General features: G+C 43.1%; 1 protein-coding gene across 2 annotated transcripts in view; it reads right to left on the bottom strand.

Annotated features, from left to right (window-relative positions):
• Positions 1 to 6,758: 6,758 nt before the first annotated feature.
• Positions 6,759 to 20,305, bottom strand: part of kirrel1a (kirre like nephrin family adhesion molecule 1a) — a gene marked incomplete at both ends in the record, with an annotated part of 74,424 nt that continues 60,877 nt past the window's right edge. The window contains 5 exons of one of the 2 annotated variants that reach the window (XM_080741799.1): positions 6,759 to 7,481; positions 14,474 to 14,587; positions 16,127 to 16,254; positions 16,971 to 17,078; positions 18,826 to 19,042. In XM_080741799.1, coding sequence (XP_080597925.1) covers positions 6,759 to 7,481; positions 14,474 to 14,587; positions 16,127 to 16,254; positions 16,971 to 17,078; positions 18,826 to 19,042 — 1,290 coding nt within the window. The remainder of the gene's footprint in view (positions 7,482 to 14,473; positions 14,588 to 16,126; positions 16,255 to 16,970; positions 17,079 to 18,825; positions 19,043 to 20,305) is intronic. The other variant, XM_080741800.1, reaches the window with a different exon arrangement.

Below are 20,305 nucleotides of genomic sequence, written 5' to 3'. Positions count from 1 at the left end.
ATCTCATATAACATTGAATGACAGACGAATAGAACACAGTACTATGCAGTAGATATGTAAATAAAAGAAAATGAGAGAGAAAAAAAAGAGAAAACAGTAAGTCTAAACAAACAGTAAGTAGTCTATATACAAAGAAGGGGCAGGGGAAGTTAAGTCACCCAGAGGCGGCACAGCAGTTAAGGTTACAGGACAGTAAGAAAAAGAAAAAGGACTGTTGTGTAGGCCTACAGCCGAGCGACAAAAACAAACAAGAAGAAACAACAATACAGGAGAATCAACCATACAGAGCAATTAGTTAAGTTAATTATATATATATATATAGTGTCGAGAACAGTTTGAAAAAGAAAAAAAACACAACACAACAAAAGAATAGTAGTGCTTAACGTTTCTATAATGGATTGCAATTTTAAGTGACTTTTCTAAGCATATTGCAAACTCAAAGAACTTACAATGGTCCATTCATCCAAACATTAGGAACTACTTATCAACACAGTGCCAAAAATATATATACACAAATATACAGTAGGTCTATACATAGGCGTCTGCACCAAGACAATAATGATAATGCTTAGCCTAAATAAAAATAAAAGTGCAGAAAAAAAAAAAAAAAAAAAAAAGTGTCCAAAAGTCTGTGCAAAAAAAAGAGAAGTGACCAGTGTCGAGACTCGAGTCACAACAAAGAAAAAGAAAAACGCAGATGGATGCCCCTCTCCGCAATTCCAAGAAGCATGGGGGAAAGTCATTTGGATGGCACGGGATGGAACAATATTTTAATATTGTGCGCGCGTTGCAGTCGTCCGTTCCGAGCCTCGGTACAGCGGCTCCTCCGCCGTCTTGGCCCACGTACACCACGGACCACCACAGCGTCAGCGCCCCCGGTCAATGAAACAAGTTTCCACGGCCAGGGCGCCTCCGCCTCCGCCCACGTAACTCCGCCGCCGGGGTTTTCAAAGTGGGTTCCGGGGACCCCAAGGGGTCCTTGAGAGAGTTTCAGGGGGTCCCCAGCTGAATGATATTTAGGAACCAAATGGACCCCATACAGCTAGGTCTGTAACTCTGTGAGTGTACAAATGGAACCAAATGTGTAGGCCTACACTCTCAGAGTTGAATCAACATTGATTTTACAATATGAATTGGGGTCCCAGAGATAGAAATGCCATTAAATGGTATTTGCCTACTATTTGCTACTTCACACCACTGAATGCCAGTGTGATTGTCAAGCTCACTCATTTTAAGGATCCTGGAGGACCCCCATAACTCAAATGGAACCAAATTGTTCCATTTGTACTTGACCTTTAAACTTATATTGTTGCAATAGGCTACTCAAGTTTTGGGAGGATCTATTCTTTAGTTAAGTTTATAATATTCATCATAATTGTCACTTTCATTTCAAAACATTTAAAATAAGAACATTATCATTTTACTCCACTATATTATCATTGGACAGAATGGACACCTCGTTGCTCAAATACAATTTGAATGTAATTGCAAGCCTCTCATCATCATCATCATATTGGATAATCCAGATTGTTCATATTCAAGAACACATCGCACTCTCATCAAGACAGTACCTGCTGTCCATTGTTGTGTGCTATAGGAAGGGTTTCCCATGCAAAGTGGGTGCTGTGGCACCCTAGGGTGTTGTGATGCCAGTACCAATTAAATTGTGTCAAACCTAGGGCTGTCACAATAATCGTCTAATCGTGATTTTTGTACATAATCGTGATTATTTTTCAATATCGTCATAATCGTTTCCATGTTGAAAAATGTTCATATATTTTTTTAAAAAAGTTTTAAAAAAATGTGGAAATAGCAGATCTACAAGCTCACACAGCAGATCTACAAGCTCACAACGAGTCACATTGCGACGCGTTGTGAGCTTGTAGATCGGCTATTTACACTATCAAGCTTCTTTTTCAAGTGTAAATCTGTCAAAAAATGTCTTTGTATATTTAGGTTATGTGTCATATCTGCTATGTGCAACTTCAAAGCCTACAAGCCAAACAGAAATGTAATTGTCAACGACAAAAACACAATTAAATCGTTAATCGCAATTATTTGAGAGAAAATTAATCGTCATGTAAAATGTCATAATCGTGACAGCCCTAGTCAAACCTTTGGCTTTGATTTTGACATTGATGAAAATAAGAGGAGGTATTCCCGTGTGTGTGCTCTGTGCATGAGTCACTAGCACAGAGAAGTGTCTTTGTAAGAAGAGGTGGCTGACATGGTGAAAGTGTTTCCATGAAGATTTTAGTTTATTTTTATTTGTTTTAGTACCTGGCTGGGCTCTTATGGTGTGGTTGTTCTTTAATGGGCCATTTGTTAAAAGGTATCATTAAGTCCGGACACTATTGAGTGACTGAAAAAAAAAAAAAAAACATACTATTTATAAGCCGCAGTGAATTCTTTCTATGGTGTGATGGACAGTCATCATACTTTAATTTTACTTTAATTTAAAAATGTTTTTACTTTACTTTAAAAAATATGGAGATGTCATAGTACTGACATCATGGTACTGATGTCATGGTACTGATGTCATGGTACTGATGTCATGTGGGTGACACCATAGAGGGGCGGGGCCCCTGGCAATGCTGGTGAGTATTTACAATAACATGTAGTAAGTACTGTATTTTACTTTATTACAACATGTAGTTTACCATGTTTTTAAAAAGCGTGTTTCCTATAAAGCCAGCCACCTAGAAGAGGGTGTGTGTGTGTGTGTGTGTGTGTGTGTGTGTGTGTGTGTGTGTATATGTGTGTGTGTGTGTGTGTGTGTGTGTGTGTGTGTGTGTGTGTGTGTGTGTGTGTGTGTGTGTGTGTGTGTGTGTGTGTGTGTGTGTGTGTGTGCGCGCGCGTGCGTGCGTGCACATACGTGCTTGTGTTGTGCACGTGTGTCTCAATCAGCACCAAACTGCTTGTGGGCACTGTCAGGAGGCCAAGGAAATAAATTCCCAAATTTAAAATAACTATTTTATTTACAACTTAGATGTTATTCTGGAAGTAAGTGTTGATGGGATTGTGTGAAAAATGTGCCCATGATATGGAGATGACCTCATAGTAATGACATTATAGTGCTGACCTGATGGTACTGACCTCATAGATGACTAATCTCATCTAAATGCATGATGTGTCTCTTTATTTGGCCACATGAGATCATAGTCTATCCAGTATGGTTAAACATCAATTTGCTCAGCAGTATTCGTATCTCTTGTAAAAAGGTGTGCTTTGCTGTTTGCTTTGATCACAATGTTTCAACCCCTTCCCAAAAGACCACAACGTACACTCTCCGTAAAAAACAGTGCTTTTTATTTATGTAATACTGTGGAAAAATAATTACATACCATTTTTAAAAAATATTGAAGATAATGAAATTAAAAAATGAGAATTTCGATAACTTTTCGTTGTACATCTTTTTGAACAGTTTTCTCTGCTACGAAGAACAGTACAATAAGATAAACATTGGATTTTTTTTCCTCCTAAATTCAAAGACACAATAATACAGGTTACAGTCCTACCAGAGGTATAAAAGTATTGTAACAGGATTGTGAGAGAAACGATATGGACACACGCTAAAACACACTCGCACATGGAGACGCATTCACACACACACTGTATACACCAGGGTTCCCCAATAGGCCGCCCGCGGGCCATTTGCGGCTCGCGGGGGGCTACTGTCAGGCCCCCAGCCAACCCCAGTAATAATGGTGGTATAAGAGCAGCAACAACACTAGTATATCGTCGTCGTCGGGTGGAAACCTCTAATCTCCAAATTTGTACGTTCTTTCGCAAAGTAAAGCCCTGCTTCATCATTCATGGCCGTCTCACGAAACTGTTTTCACTAGTTTAAATCATTTTTAAAATGATAAATGCAAAACGAACGGTTTTGGACATACAAGATTTTCACCCGACAACGACGAAATCTGAACTGTCGCTGGAGTAGCGGGAACGCCACCGTCGCCCCCTGCAATGCTGTGGCCCTCGGCTTGGTACCCTAGACATGATTCGGCCCTTGGGGAAAACTAATCGGGGAAACCTGGTGTACACGGACATGCATACAATAGTTTGCGCGCGGCACACACACACACACGCAAGTAGGGCACCGTGTGTGTGCACGTGTCACATACACACGGGGTCATCATTCACACATCTATACAAACACACTGTACAAATCGATGTGCGCGCACAAACATCACACACACACACACACGCTTCTCTCTGGCTCTCTCTCTCTCTCTCTCTCTCTCTCGCACTCAAAACACCCACACAGTCATACACCACTATAAGTCAATATTGTAGACTAACCCTTCATTGAACCTCTGCGTACAACATTCTCTTCTGGCCGCTTGGCAGACTGACGATTGACGAATGAATGGTGAAATGACATGTTCTCCTATAAGGCCACTCAGTTCTAAATCCAACACTTTGCTTCGTTTTTTTCGCTCTCTCTCTCTCTCTCTCTCTCTCTTTCTCTCTCGCTGCCCGCCCCAGGCTAATATCTGTATGGTCCAGAGGTTTTAGCTGAACCCTCAAGCCTGCGTTTGATCCATTTTGTTCCACTTTTTTTTTTCTTTTTCGGGCGAGCGACACGGTCATACAAACAAAGTGTATGAATTATTAGGCTTGAAAAAAAAGGTCTCTGGAATGACTCCAATGCAACCAAGCCTGGCTAGTGTGTAGTATAGGGATGGGACGATAATCGTTACTATCGTTTATCGCGATAAATAAACGCTCACATCGTATCGTGGAGATTTACATTTATCGTGACATTATCCTCCGCCGTCATGCGCTGGGATCAATTCACCTTTTATTTGTCGAGCTGCATATCTGGTACCATTAAAACCCTCTAATTGGTCAAACGGATCTGGAAATAACGTACTTGATTTTTCCCTGCACTCTCTACCAAATTTCTTTGACAAAAAATAGCTGATCTACAAGCTCACAACGCGTTGCAGCTCAAATGTTCCACCCCTGGGGATATTAACGCGATAATACTGTAAATCGCAATTCTTTGGTCACAATAATCGTGACATAAAATCTTCATATCGTCCCGTCCCTAGTGTGTAGCGACAGCCGCCAATAGGAGTCCTGTATGTGGTTTATCTACTGCATATAAAAAACGGACTAAAAAGCCAGATTTTATTCTCGGTTACGCGACGGCGTCTCCGCACCGGAAACTGCCAGATCTACAAAGCTCATAGAACGCATCGCTACTGTTAGATCGGCCGTTTTCGCGCGTGGCGCTCGCATGCAATCGAGTATTTAAAATCAGGCGTATAGGTAGGATGAAGAATGACATGAACACTTGGCACAAGGTTTCCTTTTATACACCGACAGACGCGCCAGATTTACATCTGGATTTTTTCTTTTCCAGATTCCTGCCTGCCCATTGCAAGAGGGATCTAGGTCCCACGGTGCTGAAAGCACGATTATTATTTTTCCCCCCCTCTATCTCCATCTCTCTCCCTCCTCCTCTCTCACTTTGCCTCAGTGAATATCACCCAGGCAAAAGTTCTTTATACACTCTCAAAAAGATTTGAACGTTTTGGTCCATACACACGCATAATACACGTTTTTTTTTTACAGAAATATGACAAAAATAATTCTGTAATGTTACAAAATAGAATACAAAGCTCTAGTCTGGTGTGCAAATAAAAATAAAAGAGACAATACACAGATATACGTAAAGGTAAGAGACGTCTATAAAGCATGAATACTGAACGAGGCAGTGCAAAAAAACAAAAACATGAAAGCTCCTCGCTTTTTAACAGTCATAAGATGGCACGTGTCACTGTAGAGAAGGGCGTTCTGTGATAATATATGTGCTCTAATGGTCGATGAGTAAAACAAAACGAGCAAACAAATAAATGACAAAAAGGGAAAGAAATTAAAATGGGCGGCCAGCAAAGACCTTCTTCTTCCACTTGTTTGAGGTTTTCTACACTGATAAGCGCATACCGTGGTCGGTCGGACAGTCAGTTTTTGCCTCAAGACGCTCTTAGATCTCTCGTTGGTTTTACAATCTCCTTCCCATAGCGTAATAATAATAGGCTATTCGATTCCAAGATCTGTGGTCTCTCTCTTGTCTCTCTCTACTTCTCGCTCTCTCTTTTTCCGAGTCTTGATTGTGACTTTCGCCGTCTGCTCTTTCAGAGCTCAGATATTATATTTATACGTGAACTGGGAGCGCGTCGGGAGTGAAGTGAGGGAACCCCGGATTGTGAGGGATTTCCCCTTTCCCTGTCTCATTCACAGTCTTCCTTTTTCTTTACTCTCGATTTCTCTTGCTCGTACCCGCCCCCTGTCTTGTGGGCATGTTCTTTCGGACTTTATTGTGTGCAAGTGTGTGTGTGTGTGTGTGTGTGCGTGCGTGCGTGCGTGCGTGCGTGCGTGCGTGCGTGCGTGCATGTCTGCGTGTGTGTGAGTGGCTGTGTTTGTGTATTTCCGTTTGTGTTCGTGTACAGCAAATGCAAGGGTATGTGAGCATTTGCATCTGTGTACAAACATGTGAAGGTATGGCGTGTGTGTGCATATGTCTAAGGTAGTGTGTTGCGCATTTCCAATGCGCATGTCCTCGTTTTGTGGGTCCTTGTTAACGTGTACAAGCAAGTGTGTGCGCGTGTGTGTGTGTGTGTATGCGTGCGTGTGTGTATGTGTGTGTGTGTGCATGTGTGTGTGTGAGAGAGTGACTATTTTATAAGTGTGACGCTATTTATAAGCCGCTTCTTCCGCCCCCCCAACTTTTTTTCCTTCGTCTCTCACACGTGAGTCTGCATCCTCTGTGTGTGCCGACTGTGAGAGTAGTCGGAGTGCTGTGAGGTGTAGGAGAAGCGAGTGGAGCTGCCGTACTTCCCCAGTCCAGTCTCTTGGGGGCCCGACGGGGGCGGGCCCACCCCGGGGCCCGGCCCGGGGCCCCCCACGGGGCCCACCCCGGGCGGCGGGCCCGCCCCCACCCCGTACATCTCGTAGGAGGGGCCGGCCTCCAGCGGCGCCAGGCTGGGCGGGGCGAAGCCCATGCGGTAGGTCTGGTAGTGCGAGGGGTAGCCGTAGTTGTCGTAGGCCAGCGGCGGGCCGGTGTCCATGAGGCTGCAGTCCCCGGGGAAGTCGACCGGGCCCGCGCCCGGGGGCGGCCCGCTGGGCCCCGGCGGGCCCTGCTGGCTCTGCTGCGGCGGCCCGCCCCGGGTGAAGGTGTTGAACTGGGCGTAGCTGATGTGGGAGAGTCTGGAGGGCGGCCGGGGGTCGTAGCAGGCCTGGGGCCGCCCGGGGGAGGTGAGCGGGCCCCCGGGGGAGCTGAGGGGGCCCGGGGCCCCGCCGCTGGCCGTGGCCCCCGAGCCGCCGGCGCTGCTGCTGATGGAGGCGGCGCCGCCCGGCGTGCCCCCCGGGGAGCGGTAGTCGGAGTACGTGTGCATGGTGGAGCGCGAGGCCGGGCGGCCCTCGTCGTGCGTGGAGGCCCGCACGTTGTAGTAGCCGTTGGTGGGGTCCTGGAGGGAGAGAGAGAGACGGACAGACAGGAGAGAGTGGGTCAGGTCACGAGTTGTGTGGTCACCGTAATCTGGCATAAAAACCAGCGTAAACTCACTGTATACAGCAGTGGTTCTCAACCTTTTCAGGCTGTGACCCCCCGAATTATCATATTTTAACTGGGGACCCCCCACCCTGACGAGCACTAAGAGTTGAGGCATTACATTTTGTATAACACGGTTCTATTGTGAAAATAGCCGATCTACGTACATGCTCAAAGTGCCTTGCAGCGGCCATTTTCACAATTTCTGCGTCTAATATTTCAAAATTTGGCCAATGTTTAATTTTCCATTTTTTTTAGGTATTAAAATGAAATGTGCATAAACCCTCTATACACTTAAAATGTATGTTGGTTTGTTTACTGTTGAGTGAGAAAACAATGTTGTGCATTTAGTTAATCACCTGGGGACCCCCCAAAATAATTTGGGGACCCACAAATTGAGAACCACTGGCAGGGGCGTATACCAGGCGTGTATTGAAAATAGTTGATCTACAAGCTCTCAAAGTATCGCTTATCCACTATTTTTGCTATTTTAGAAATGGAGCTGTGCCAACCCCTATTTCTTTCTGAAATTACGCCTCTGGACTGTACAGCCCAGTGTTTCTCTGATGAAAGGAGAAGCGTTTATTTCATTTTGGTCCATGAATTTGTCTCACACATGGACCAGATCTCCACTCCACTCTGCCTCTTCCTGCTTTGGTCCTTCAGGCCAGCGGCAAGAGGAGGAGAAAAAAAGGCTATCCAAAGCCTGTTGTCAGGGTGATATAAATGCCTGCTGGGGGGACGGGGGAAGGGGAGGGGTATTTAGATGTCTGTCTTTTCTCAAAGCGATCCAAGCGCCGCGGCACTCGTGCCAGAGGGGTGGCACGTGTGCCCTCGCACAGCAGCTGATGTGTGCAAAAGAAGTAAGACATTCTGGCAGCTTGGAGTGTTTCAACACAACAGATTAAACCCATTCCGAACGGGTACACACTACAATATTGTGTATTATTATTTTATGCTTTAACTATTGAAAAATAGCAGATATTCAAGCTCACAGCGCGGCACCGAGTGCCGCGCTGTGAGCTTGTAGATCTGCTATTTTTTTTTAAACGTGAATTTTGACCCGATTCTGTAAGTGTCTTTTAATCCTTCTAAGGTTTTTTGAAAAACCTATGTTTCTATGTCAGTGGTGTGAAGGACCCCCAAAATGATATTTGGCCACGGACCCCCATCTCAAAATATTTAGTTCCAGCCTTCCAGTGACCCCTCAGAAGCAATATTTGAGTTACAAATGTTCACTTTAAAAATACGTTCAAAGAGTTGCACACATGACTTTTCAAAAATAGCAGATCTACAAGCTCGCAGCATCTGCTATTTTTCAATAGTTAAAGCATTCAATAATTCTAGGCCTAGATGGCTTAATCCCCCATGCTGAACTAAAACACGGTCTACAGTTTAAAAAAAGAAAGAGAGAAAAAAAAAAGAAAAGAAACGGTCTAAAGCGAATCAAAAGAAGGAAGCTGAATCATTGCTTTGTCCTCGTCTTCCTCTTTGAAGTTCAGGAGGATGAATGAATCGGCTTGCCAGCTAATTATCATAGCGAGCTGCTGAGTTGCTGTTTGAATATAGTGGGGCAAACATACAGTATTCAGTCCCAAAATTTAGAAGTGAGTTTGTATTGCGATTTGTTTTATTATAAATGGGTTCTCAGCGCACGCCGAAAATAAGGTCTGTGGTTAGCAGGCTAAATTACGCCACTAATTTATTTATTTCAACTTAAATTATACAACTGGTAGTTACAGCCAAGCATTTTGATTGGTCAAAACATGTTCTCCAGTCGTACTCATGTCAAACCACAATAAAGCATCAGCAGATACTGTATCTTAGCTATAAAGACTGAGCCTACAGTCTTATTGTACACATATAACACTGTAGCAATGTGTTTATTTGTCTTTAGAACACAGAGGGTTCCCAAAATGTTCCCAGTTCTTATCCCAGGCTCCTCCAGAGTTAGTGTTGAAGAGTCCATAAGCAAGTCTCTGAACCCCTAATTGCTCCCGGTGAGCAGGTTTGTGCCTTGCATGGTTTCCTCTGCCATCGATCTATGAATGTGTGTGTGGCGCTATATAAATGCATCATTTACCATTTACAGTATTTCTCAAAATGAGTATTTCTTTTTGGCTTTTTTATGCCTTTATTGATAGAGATAGGTAAATGGGGCCTTTCGGGACTTGAACCCGCAACACATGTCAGGCTACACTGAGCCTAACTGCCTGGACCACTGTGCCAGTGGCCCAGGGCCACTATTATTTTTTATTTATTCTTACCCGTATCTGATATTGGCTATGAAAAAAGAAAATCACTGAAAATCACTCATTGAAATCATATTGTACATGCCATAAAACAAATTGGCAATATATAATACATCAGCCTGATGCCAATAAAACGCAGGTTGCCAGCCCGCTATAGCTAGCTGCATAATATTTCAGCTGAAGAAAAATTGTAGCGGGGGTGCACTAGTAGAGAAAGTTTAAGAACCATCGCTCTACTGTATTTATAGTCTATACTCTGTTCAGTGCAAACTCCTTGAACTGTACAGTATATTCCCTTAAAGGACAACTTTAGTTTTTTACAACAAGGGTTCATATTTTAGATTGTAATGAAAGAATATAAAAGATGAGTGTTAAATTGATTTCATTTACTTCTTTCTATTGTTTTAGAGATTCTTATTTCAGTGGTTGGGGGCATGCGTACAAGTGGCTAAATATGTAATTTTACACAGAATAAGCCCATTCCCAAGATACAACGCAACCTTTCATGGTTGGATGTGACTTATGGGGGCTAGAAGTGTTACTGTAAATAGCAATAAAGAAACTGCTGGCTTATTGTGTCTAAAAAGACATATTTAGCCACTTGTACACATGCCCCCATGCGTACGCATGCCCCATATTTTAGCACGGTAAACACGATAAAACAATAGAACGAAGCAAATGAAAACATTTTAACACCCACTTTTTCTTTTCTCTAATTACAATCTAAAATATGAACCCTTGTTGTAAAAAAAACAAAGTTGTCCTTTAAAGGGATATTCCACTTTAAAAAAAACTTTTTTAATTTAATTTGCTTGATTCAATATTTTGATATTTGATATTCATTTTATCAGACACTCCCCATCCAGGGCCCATTCCCATACAAACCCATTGTAACTTCAAACTACATTTTAACCATGATAAAGTAATTGAAAACACACGTCTTTTTTTTCTGGTGACTCATACGAATGGGCCATAGGGAATGGGCCACGGATGGAGGAGTGTCTGATGAAATGAATATCAAATATCTAAATATTGAATCAAGCAAATTAAAATCTGTCCAGGGTGTTCACAAAAGCCTGATTAGACGATAAAATTACCAAAAGTTTTTTCTTTCTAAGTGGAATAATCTCTTTAACCCATTTAGGCCTAAAATTATTGAATGCTTTAACCAGTGAAAAATAGCAGATATACAAGCTCACAGCGCAGCACCGAGTGCCCCGCTGCGAGCTTGTAGATCTGCTATTTTTGAGAAAGTTGTGAAAATGTGTGCAAATCTTTGAATATATGTATTTTCAAAGCGAACGTTTGTAAATCAAATTTTGCTTCTGCATGGTCCCTGGAACTAAATATTTTGAGATGGGGGTCCGTGGCCAAATACATATCATTTTGGGGGTCCTTCACATGAAAAGGTTTGAGAACCACTGACATAGTAGTCTCTCAAGAACAGACTAACTGAGCTTAAGTGAAAAGGACCTTTTCTTTGACGATGGCTAGCCAGATTGCTGACATACCGGTAGAAACATAGGTTTTTCAAAAAGTCTTAGAAGGATTCAAAAGACACTTATAGAATCGGGTCAAAATTCTAATTTTCACGATTTTTCAAAAATAGCAGATCTACAAGCTCGCAGCGCTGTGAGCTTGTATATCTGCTATTTTTCACTGGTTAAAGCATTCAATAATTTTAGCCTAAATGGGTTAAATACAAATACTTCAGGGTTATTCAGTCAGTGTCTTACAAAGGCCAAGCACATATATCGGAATCTCTTGCAGTTGTTGTATAATCAAGTCTAATGGGATACGAGCAACCATGTTTATGTGACTTAAATGTGAGAACATATTCTCACATATGAATCACTTGACATAATAATCCAGCCAATTCCAAAAGCCAAAAACAAATACATTGAATGCACTCTTCTGTGTTAGTAGTGGTGGAAATCGCCGTCTTCCAAAACTTGAAGTTCACAGAGTAAGTTTTGGGAGGGGAGAGATTCTCACATTTTATTGTTTTCCTCCCAGTGGTGTCCATTTTACGCACACAGCCCTCCAGAACCTTTCTCCTCATACGGCAGGAATGTTGCTCAAGTCCAGTTATCCGATCGCCGAGGCCCCCCCTCTCCACCCCCCCACCACCACCCCTCCCTCGCGCACTTCCTCTAACTACACACCTCTCCTTCTCTCGCTTTGGCACGGCGCCACCTCCACCGCTCTCCTTTCCAACGTACATTACGCACTACATCACATCGCGGGTCTCTCTCTTGACACATCCAATATCACGTCACCTTGAGAGTCTCTGGCAGTATTATGATCCTGTCTCGGTGGAGCTGGGGGGAAGAGGGGAGGGGAGGGGAGGGGAGGGGGAGGTATGAGGTTCAACACAACCTCGTATCACGATGGAGGGCTGATGATGATTTCACCTCTATCTTCTGTCCAGAACTGTTGCACCACAAGCCCTTCTGTTTTCACAATAGCACAGCTCTGGCCCCCCTCACATACACACGCAAACACACACACTTACTGGCCTTCATTTCAAATGGGTGAATAAGTATTCCATAAATGCTCAGTTGGGGCAGCAGTTTTTAACCCATTAAGACCTGAAAAATACCAAAAAAATGTCTTCTAAATCCTAATGGTTTTCAGAAAAAAAGAAAAAAAAATGTATATATATATGTTTCTATATATCAGTGGTGCTCAAATGTTTAATGTCAAGGACCACTAGAATGATATGTATTTGACCGCGGACCCCCATCTCAAAATATTTAGTTCCAGGGACCCCCCATGCAGAAGCAAAGATTTTAGTTAAAAATGTTTGCCCTAAAAGAATATATATTCAAAGATTTGCACCAATTTGCACAAAGAATAGCAGATGTACAAGCTCATAGCGCGGCACTGAGCGTGCTATCAGCTTGTATATCTGCTATGTGAGTGGGTGTAGAGGGTGGGCATGCAGCAGTAGCTGAGTGGGTAGAGTATAGAGAGGGAATCGGTATAGTATAGGTCACGTTTGGCACCCTGGCCCCCAGTCTATGTGTCCCTGAGCAAGGCACTAAACCCCCTAACGGCTCCCTGAGCGCTGTATTAATAGGAGTTCTTAATTCAGTACAATTAGGATGGAAAAATGTAGAGGACGAATTTCACATTATGTACAAATGTCTGGTGATAAATCCCCCCCTACACACATACACACACACAAACAGGGGAATTAAATTAGTAGTAGTAGTATGGCTATATGGGTAATGTTGTCCAGGGCTGGAAGGCATCATTTCACATCAGAAGAGTCAAGTGTTATTGTGGATGAAGGTGATCCCAGTATTCTCAGCAACCAGGGGTATAATTAGACTGAAACCATGGACCTTGCATCAGTACAGGACGACCAGAACGTCTTCACTCCTTTCTGCCAGGAGGACCTTGGGTGGAGGTTTTCCCTCTAATGGAGCCATGCACACACAGTCAAATCTGCAGTGTTAAGTCAACTCTGAGAGTGTACTAATGTGGTTACCTTTGTGTACTCACTACTGTACACGTGGATAAATGAACACTGAGGATTTTGCGCGCGTGTGCGTTTGTTTGTGTGCATTTTAATATCAATGCATTGCTGTATTCAAATTTTGTTTGTGACGTGTTATGATCTTCTACTTAGTTTCACTACAATTGAGACCTTGACTTTGACCTTGAGACTCTGAGTTTGACAACATTGGCTGTGGTTGATTGATTCACAATATATTTTTGTACGTATGGGTCCCAATTGATAAGGGTCCATTCCGTGGTTGTCCGGGCACCCTAGGCTACAATGCCAGCCTGACAGCGTGACGTGCGTTCGAATCCCGTTCCGCAGGGCTGGATTAGCCACAGGTCCAGTGGTGCCGGGGGCCACTGGACCTAAGAGGTCCTAAGGGGGCCTTGGGGGAACTGGGTCTCGTGATCATCGACAATTTACTAAAGTGAAATGTATAACTTAATCAAATATCAAATGTGTGCGCCCCTCCTCTGTTGTCTACAGGTGCTTTCTTGACCCACAGATGATCATCATAAAATCCGAGCTGGGTAGTGCGCGTCGGGAGGGAGGGGGATTTATGGGGGGGGGGGGGGGGGGGGCCTAAAAAGTTATCGGCCCCAGGGCTCTCGTAGGAGTTAATCCGTCCCTGCCGTTCCCAACAACCAGGGGCATCAATTGGGTATGGCAGGGGTATGCCGCTGCCATACCCTGGGTCCAGGGGGGAAAATGAAAGTCACTTTTAAATATGAATCCATGAATGTTTCTTTGTCTATCTGTGCTGGTTATTATGTTGTTAAATTACAGTAAAATAACTACAAATGCAAAATGTAACAAAATGGTCACTTTAACAAAGGTATTGTGGCACGTTTACTAACATGCCAAGTTTAGCTGCACTTGAATAACCAGGCTGCCATATCCAGCCCAAGAAACCGTAAAAATGGGGGGAAAATAGAATGTACTTCTTAAAATAAATGTATCACGCCTGTTGCTAAGGTATGGGTCTCTGCCCATTTCCTGACAATCTACTGTCCTATAAAGGCATAAAATAGTCCATTCTTAGAAATGTAGTGGAGTCAAAAGTACAATTTAGAGGAGTGAAAGTCACAAAAAAAGGTGCAAAAAACAAAAAAAGCAGTCTAGTAAATGTACTTGGTGTGATCTTACCTTCAGGTCGTACTCCTGGCGCGTGTCCAAGGTGTCACTGCGGAGGTCAGACTTGAGCTCTATGTCGTCCTTAAAGGGCTGATTGGAGGGAGAGAAAGACACAGAGGGGAGAAACTAAATCGTCAAAACGACAGAAACCAAAAATAAAGAAATGATAAATAAACAAAAGGAGAAAAAAGAACGGGTTTGGGGGGAGGAGGAGGAGTGGGGAGGGAAAGCAACGTAGAAGAAATAAAGGAAGGGAAAAAGAAAAAGGTGACAAAACGAATCGAGAGAGCGTTAAAAAACACACAAGAGGAGACATGTTACACAGATTTAATGAGATTGTTTAGTTAGCTCTACTTTCAACCTGGTATTTCAATTTTTTTGCATGTTATTATAGGTGAAATTTTAAACTGAAAAAAATTAAAAAACAAGCATTGTCTAAAATAGCTAAAACTGCAGATCTACAAGTAGCGCTGCAGAACTTCTGTGCAACACCATTGTTCTTTGAAGTATAAAATGGGGCTAAGTGGTTAAGCTAACATTATTGGAAGCCACACCGGCACACCGGCAGGGCAAGGCCGCAGTGATGGAACAAGTACTCACTGATGTTTTACTTAAATAAAAGTATCAATATTGTAATGTAGAAATACTCTGTTACAAGTAAAAGTATGGAAATCTATGTACTTGAGTAAAAGTACAAAAGTCAAAACTTACTTAAAGTACCAAAAGTAAAGTATTGTGCAGAATGTCCCATTTCACAAGTTCAAAATGTCTAAAGAAATCTTTCGAAAATAGCCTATCTACAAGCTCACAATGCATCACAACATATTGTGAGCTTGTAGATCTGCTATTTTCAAATGGCCTGAAGTGGTTAGTGTGTCTTGTAACAATAATCAAAATCCACAAAGTAACTAGTAACTAGGGTTTTCAGTGGTCAAATGTTTTTGTTTTTGAGAGTTTTTGGGGGGTCTTATTTTCCTGTATAGTAAGTGAATGGGTAGGTGCAAGAAATCATTAAAAATGAACCCCTTGGGACGATATTTCAGCCTGTTACCTGGCAGAATCTTAAAATATACCCCTTAAGGATTAAGACAGATGGCGAAAAAAAAAAATCCAACCTATGCGTGTGGACCCCCCTTTCCTACTAGACCAGGGGTGCCCACACTTTTTTGACGTGAGATCTACTTTTAAAATGACTAGCTCAACATGATCTACCCATCCAAAATGTTTTAGCTGAGGGCCTGAGGGAGGCTTTGGAATAGCAGCACTGGCGTTACATTTTAGACAAACACACTTACTGTAAGGGGGAAAAATAAATGGGAAATAATGGGGGAAATGTCTTCATCCCATTCTGTATGGAAGTGGTAGGTTTTGGGGTTCTTTGAAATGCTACTGGCTCTTGAACAAAGCATTGCATTGGAGGTTTGCTTACTTTAGAAGCCATGAAGGGAGCTGACAGGCCTTTCTTGATGTCATATTGACACATTCTTTTTATATTTTAATTATATGTTTTTAGAGCCTCTTCATGTGGTCTACCTGCACACACTTGGTGATCTACTGGTAGATCACGATCTACCTTTTGGGCACCCCTGTACTAGACTACTGGTTATGCGAGGTTACGTAAACACTAACAGCACTATAACCGCCATCGTCGCCATGGCTACTCACCGAGTACATGGCCTTGACCATGCGCGATGCGGTGGACACGCTGGCCGAGTCCTCCTCCAGGCTGTGGGTCTCCTTGTTGATGGTCTCCACCTTGATGTCGGGCTTACCCAGGGTGACCCCGCGCCGACCTGCAGGAAAGAAGCAAAAACACAACGCAGAGGCGGAGTTGTTGTAATACAGCTGGTTTGGGTAGATAGAGACTAGAGAGAGAGGGGTCTGGGCGTCTCCGTGCGGGCGCATGGGACTCCCCCTGGTGAGTGTTTGCAGAGGCGAGAGGAGTGAGAGATCAGAGGCTATGCCCACACATCCCATATGGTACGGTTATTTATTTGCCTTGCAGGTGTGGGCTTTATCCACAAATTTCCAACATCCCATCGTGCATTGCGCAGAAGGCGAGCGGCATTTACGGCGTCGCAGCCAAGTGTGATCTACAAGCTCACAACGGTTGCATCTGCGACGCGACGTGAGCTTGTATGTCTGCAGTTAACCGGAAGTGTCCCGCAGATAATGCTACAGTAAAGTCTTGGGGAAACAGGTGGATACTGTATATCATGGCTATTCAACTGCCGGCCCAACTGGGGACCTTCCATGTGGCCCATGGGGGGGCTAGTGAAAGTTATAGGTATGGTTTCTGTGATATGAAATGTAGCTTACATATTAATCACGGTTATGTGTCTGCAGTGTCAAATAGGTCGACATCTATTCTAAGATAGCATCAAAGCCAAGTGGTTGGCCATCACTAGTTGTGTGCTTGTAGATCTGCTGTTTTCACTAGTCTTGTGCGACAGTCTTGTATATAGTACATGAAGTGTGTGTGCATACAGGACGTATGGTTGTGACTCACTGCCTTTGCGTTGCCGGTAGAAGATGAGCACCAGGACCAGGAGACAGAGGAACAAGAGGATGGTGCAGCCCACTGTCCCACCGGCTATTATCCCCACTGGGACCTCGTCTGGAAGCAGGGAAGAAAGGAAGAGAAAAGAGGTAAAGAACGGAGAGACAGAGGAAGGACGAATGGGGGCGGAGAAATAGAAGAACATAATGCGTCGTTTACATTCTGTTGTATGACGGTGTTGCTTGCCAAAAATAGCCTGGGCTACAAGGTCACAATGCGTCACCGTCGTATGACAAAGTATTGTATCATACTGTAAGTGGTAAAGTAAGTCTTAAGCCAAGTAAAGTACAGTAAGTCTTCGACCAGGTATACGATCATTTGCTTTCAAAATATCTTCAACCGTTGCTTTACGGAATACACCCTTTGTAATTTGTATTGGATATTATTGTGTATTTATAACATGGCTTTGTTCAATACTTGATTCTGATCGGTCATGACTGGCGCTTTTGCAGTCTGACATATCTGTCACTTCCATATAACAGTAGTTCTCAAAGTGGAGACCACCAGGGGTCCTGGAGGGGGGTTCCAGGGGGTCCCCAGCAGAGTGAGTAACAGCTTAACCCTACTTTATACTTTGTCTATTCGATTACAGCCCACCAACAAGCTCACCACGTGCTGCGATGTGACCAGACAGGGTCACTATTTTCCAAACATTTAGAATCTTGAAAAAATACGTGTCTTTTGGGGCCTTCCTTGACATGAAAATGTTTTGAGAACCACAGCCTATAAGACACGGGTTGCTTGGTGCATGCACCAACAGTTGGGTACAAATTTTGATTGAGTTTTAGTCATCGTCTTTTGTATAAAATTCTGTTAGTCTTAGTCGTATTTTAGTAATGGGAAATGTTTTACTTTTAGTCTTGTTTTAGTCGACTAAATATGATTAGATTTTAGTCGAAAATGTATGTTTGTCGGGCTGTGATGCCAATCGAAATGGCCGATTTTCACCTACAGTAGTTGCATGCCAAAATAGCCGATCTTCGGTCTGTGACACCAAATTTTGTGAGCTTGAAGATTGTCTATTTTCAAATGGCCGAAATGTACCGTTGTTCCCTATTGAGCTTGGCACATTTCCTGGGGCAAGCTGCCCAGATCACACATGTCACACGTGTCTTCTTACGTTTTCACTCTCAAAAAGCGCCCGCAATGTAGTGCATTTGAAACTGAGATGAAGTGAATTTGAAGTAAAAGCAGGGACGTGCTGGCCATTGGGAAAAGCGGGACAACTCCCGAACGGCAGGTTCATTCCCGGCCGGTCCAGGCCGGCCATTAGGAAAAAAAGTAAAATAAAATGTCGGCCTTCGTTCCATTTTGGGGGCTGGGCGGCCAACAAAGTAAATCATCACCCGTCGGGCAGAAATCTTGTATCTCCAAGTTTCACATTTGTAATTTTTTTGGTAAAGCAAAGCCCTGCTTCATCATACAAGGCCGTCACACAAAAGTAGTGAAAACAGACGATCTACAAGCACACAACGCCTCGCGATGCGAGGCGTTGTGTGCTTGTAGATCGGCTGTTTTCACTAGTTTAAATCATTTTTAAAATGCTAAATACAAAACAAACGGTTTGGGACATACAAGGTTTCCACCCAACAACAACGAAATATAACTCATGTAATTGGCCCACTGGCTTGTCACTTGTCATGATTTGAAATGGCAAATCTTTGAGCAGCAGCAGCGCTATAGAGAGAGATCTCTCTCTATAGCGCGCAATGAGGGCCTCTACAACTCTTTTTCCCGGGCCGAATCAGGGGCCCAGCACGTCCCTGGTTGACAAAATCAACGCTGGTAAGTGGTGACTACGCACCGGTCTCCTCCAGGCTGATGATCATGGTTCCCGGTCCGAAGGAGTTCCAGGCGGTGCAGTTGTAGGTGGAGAGGAAGTCGGACTCCATCACGTTGTTGATGGTGAGGGTGGAAAGCACGCCTCCGCCCTCGGCCGACGGCTTGCTCTGCTCCACCGTGTACCTCTCCAGCAGGGTGCCCCTCTCCTTCTCCCACACGTTCTCCTTCCATGCCCACACCTGCACAATATTATATATACTATATGATTTTTCAAATTAATTTAATTAATAAATAAAATAAAAATAGATTAGAAAACAAAATGTTTAAGAAGTAGTCAAAATAGACAATCTACAAGCTCGTAGCTCGTAGATTTGCTGTTTTCAGTAGTTTGGGTCCCGGCCCGGGCAAACGTTGAATCTCTCTTTTGGGTCTCGACCAGAAAGGTTTGGGAACCACTGTTGTACAGTACATGCTCGTTTAGCTTTTACTGGACATTTTCATTCTGATATTGTCGTTGTTATTCGATTTGTTTTTAATTGATTTGTCTTGGTTTTAAATGGCAACAATACATGCATAAAACCAAAGGACTGCGAATAACAATACATTAAAGTACATTAAACAATACAATAAAATAATAAAAATAATAAAATAATGTAATGTTCTGTATTTGTTCAGTAATACGGAACAAAAAGACAAAACATTTAATAAAAAGATTCCTCTATACAGATTGTCACTTGCCATACAGAGATTCTCCACTGCTATTCACTGTCCTATGCCTCAGTGTTCCAAACAGGAATCTTCAGATAAAAATGATTACAAAAAATGGCTGCAAACCTTATAAATTCTCTAGAAAAGAAATTCGAATATTTAAGCTTCTCAAGTTTTAAATTACTTATTCGTATTTTATCTTATGTTATTATTGGAGCTGTGTGGAACACAAGCTCCCTATACGTGGCCGTGTGTGTGGCCGTGTCTGTGTGTCTGTCTGTCTGTCTGTCTGTCTGTAGCCTACAGGACCTTTTGTGACCACACGAGGGCGCTGTTGTTCAGGCCAGGCCAGACACCCACACACACACACACACACACACACACACACACACACACACACACACACACAGCTCCACTTCGAACAGAGGTTCGATTTTTTAATCTAATAGCGGTTGCAAAAAGTCATTTTGCAACCGCTATATGCTTCCAAGGACATGTGGGAGTGTGGGAGAGAACGGTCAACAAAGTGGTTCCCTCACAACACTGTCTTCACTTTGAAAATGTATTCATTGAAGAACAACGCTTCAGTCGAACCGACCTTCATCAAGTAGACTACAGTATCATGCACAGTATAAATCTGCTGCTATGCTCACACACCTTTATATCTTATCTCAGGTCATGTACTGTAAATATGTAGATGATTAGATTTTTTGTTTTTCTTGTCTTGATCTCCTTTCCCCCTTGACCCCCTCCCCCTCCTTCTTCCCTTCTGTGTTTCAATGAAAATAACGGAT

Source organism: Nannobrachium achirus (genome assembly GCF_963921795.1).
Source record: "Nannobrachium achirus genome assembly, chromosome: 14".
NCBI classification, from domain to species: Eukaryota; Metazoa; Chordata; class Actinopteri; order Myctophiformes; family Myctophidae; genus Nannobrachium; species Nannobrachium achirus.
This window is presented reverse-complemented; position numbering and strand designations above follow the sequence as displayed.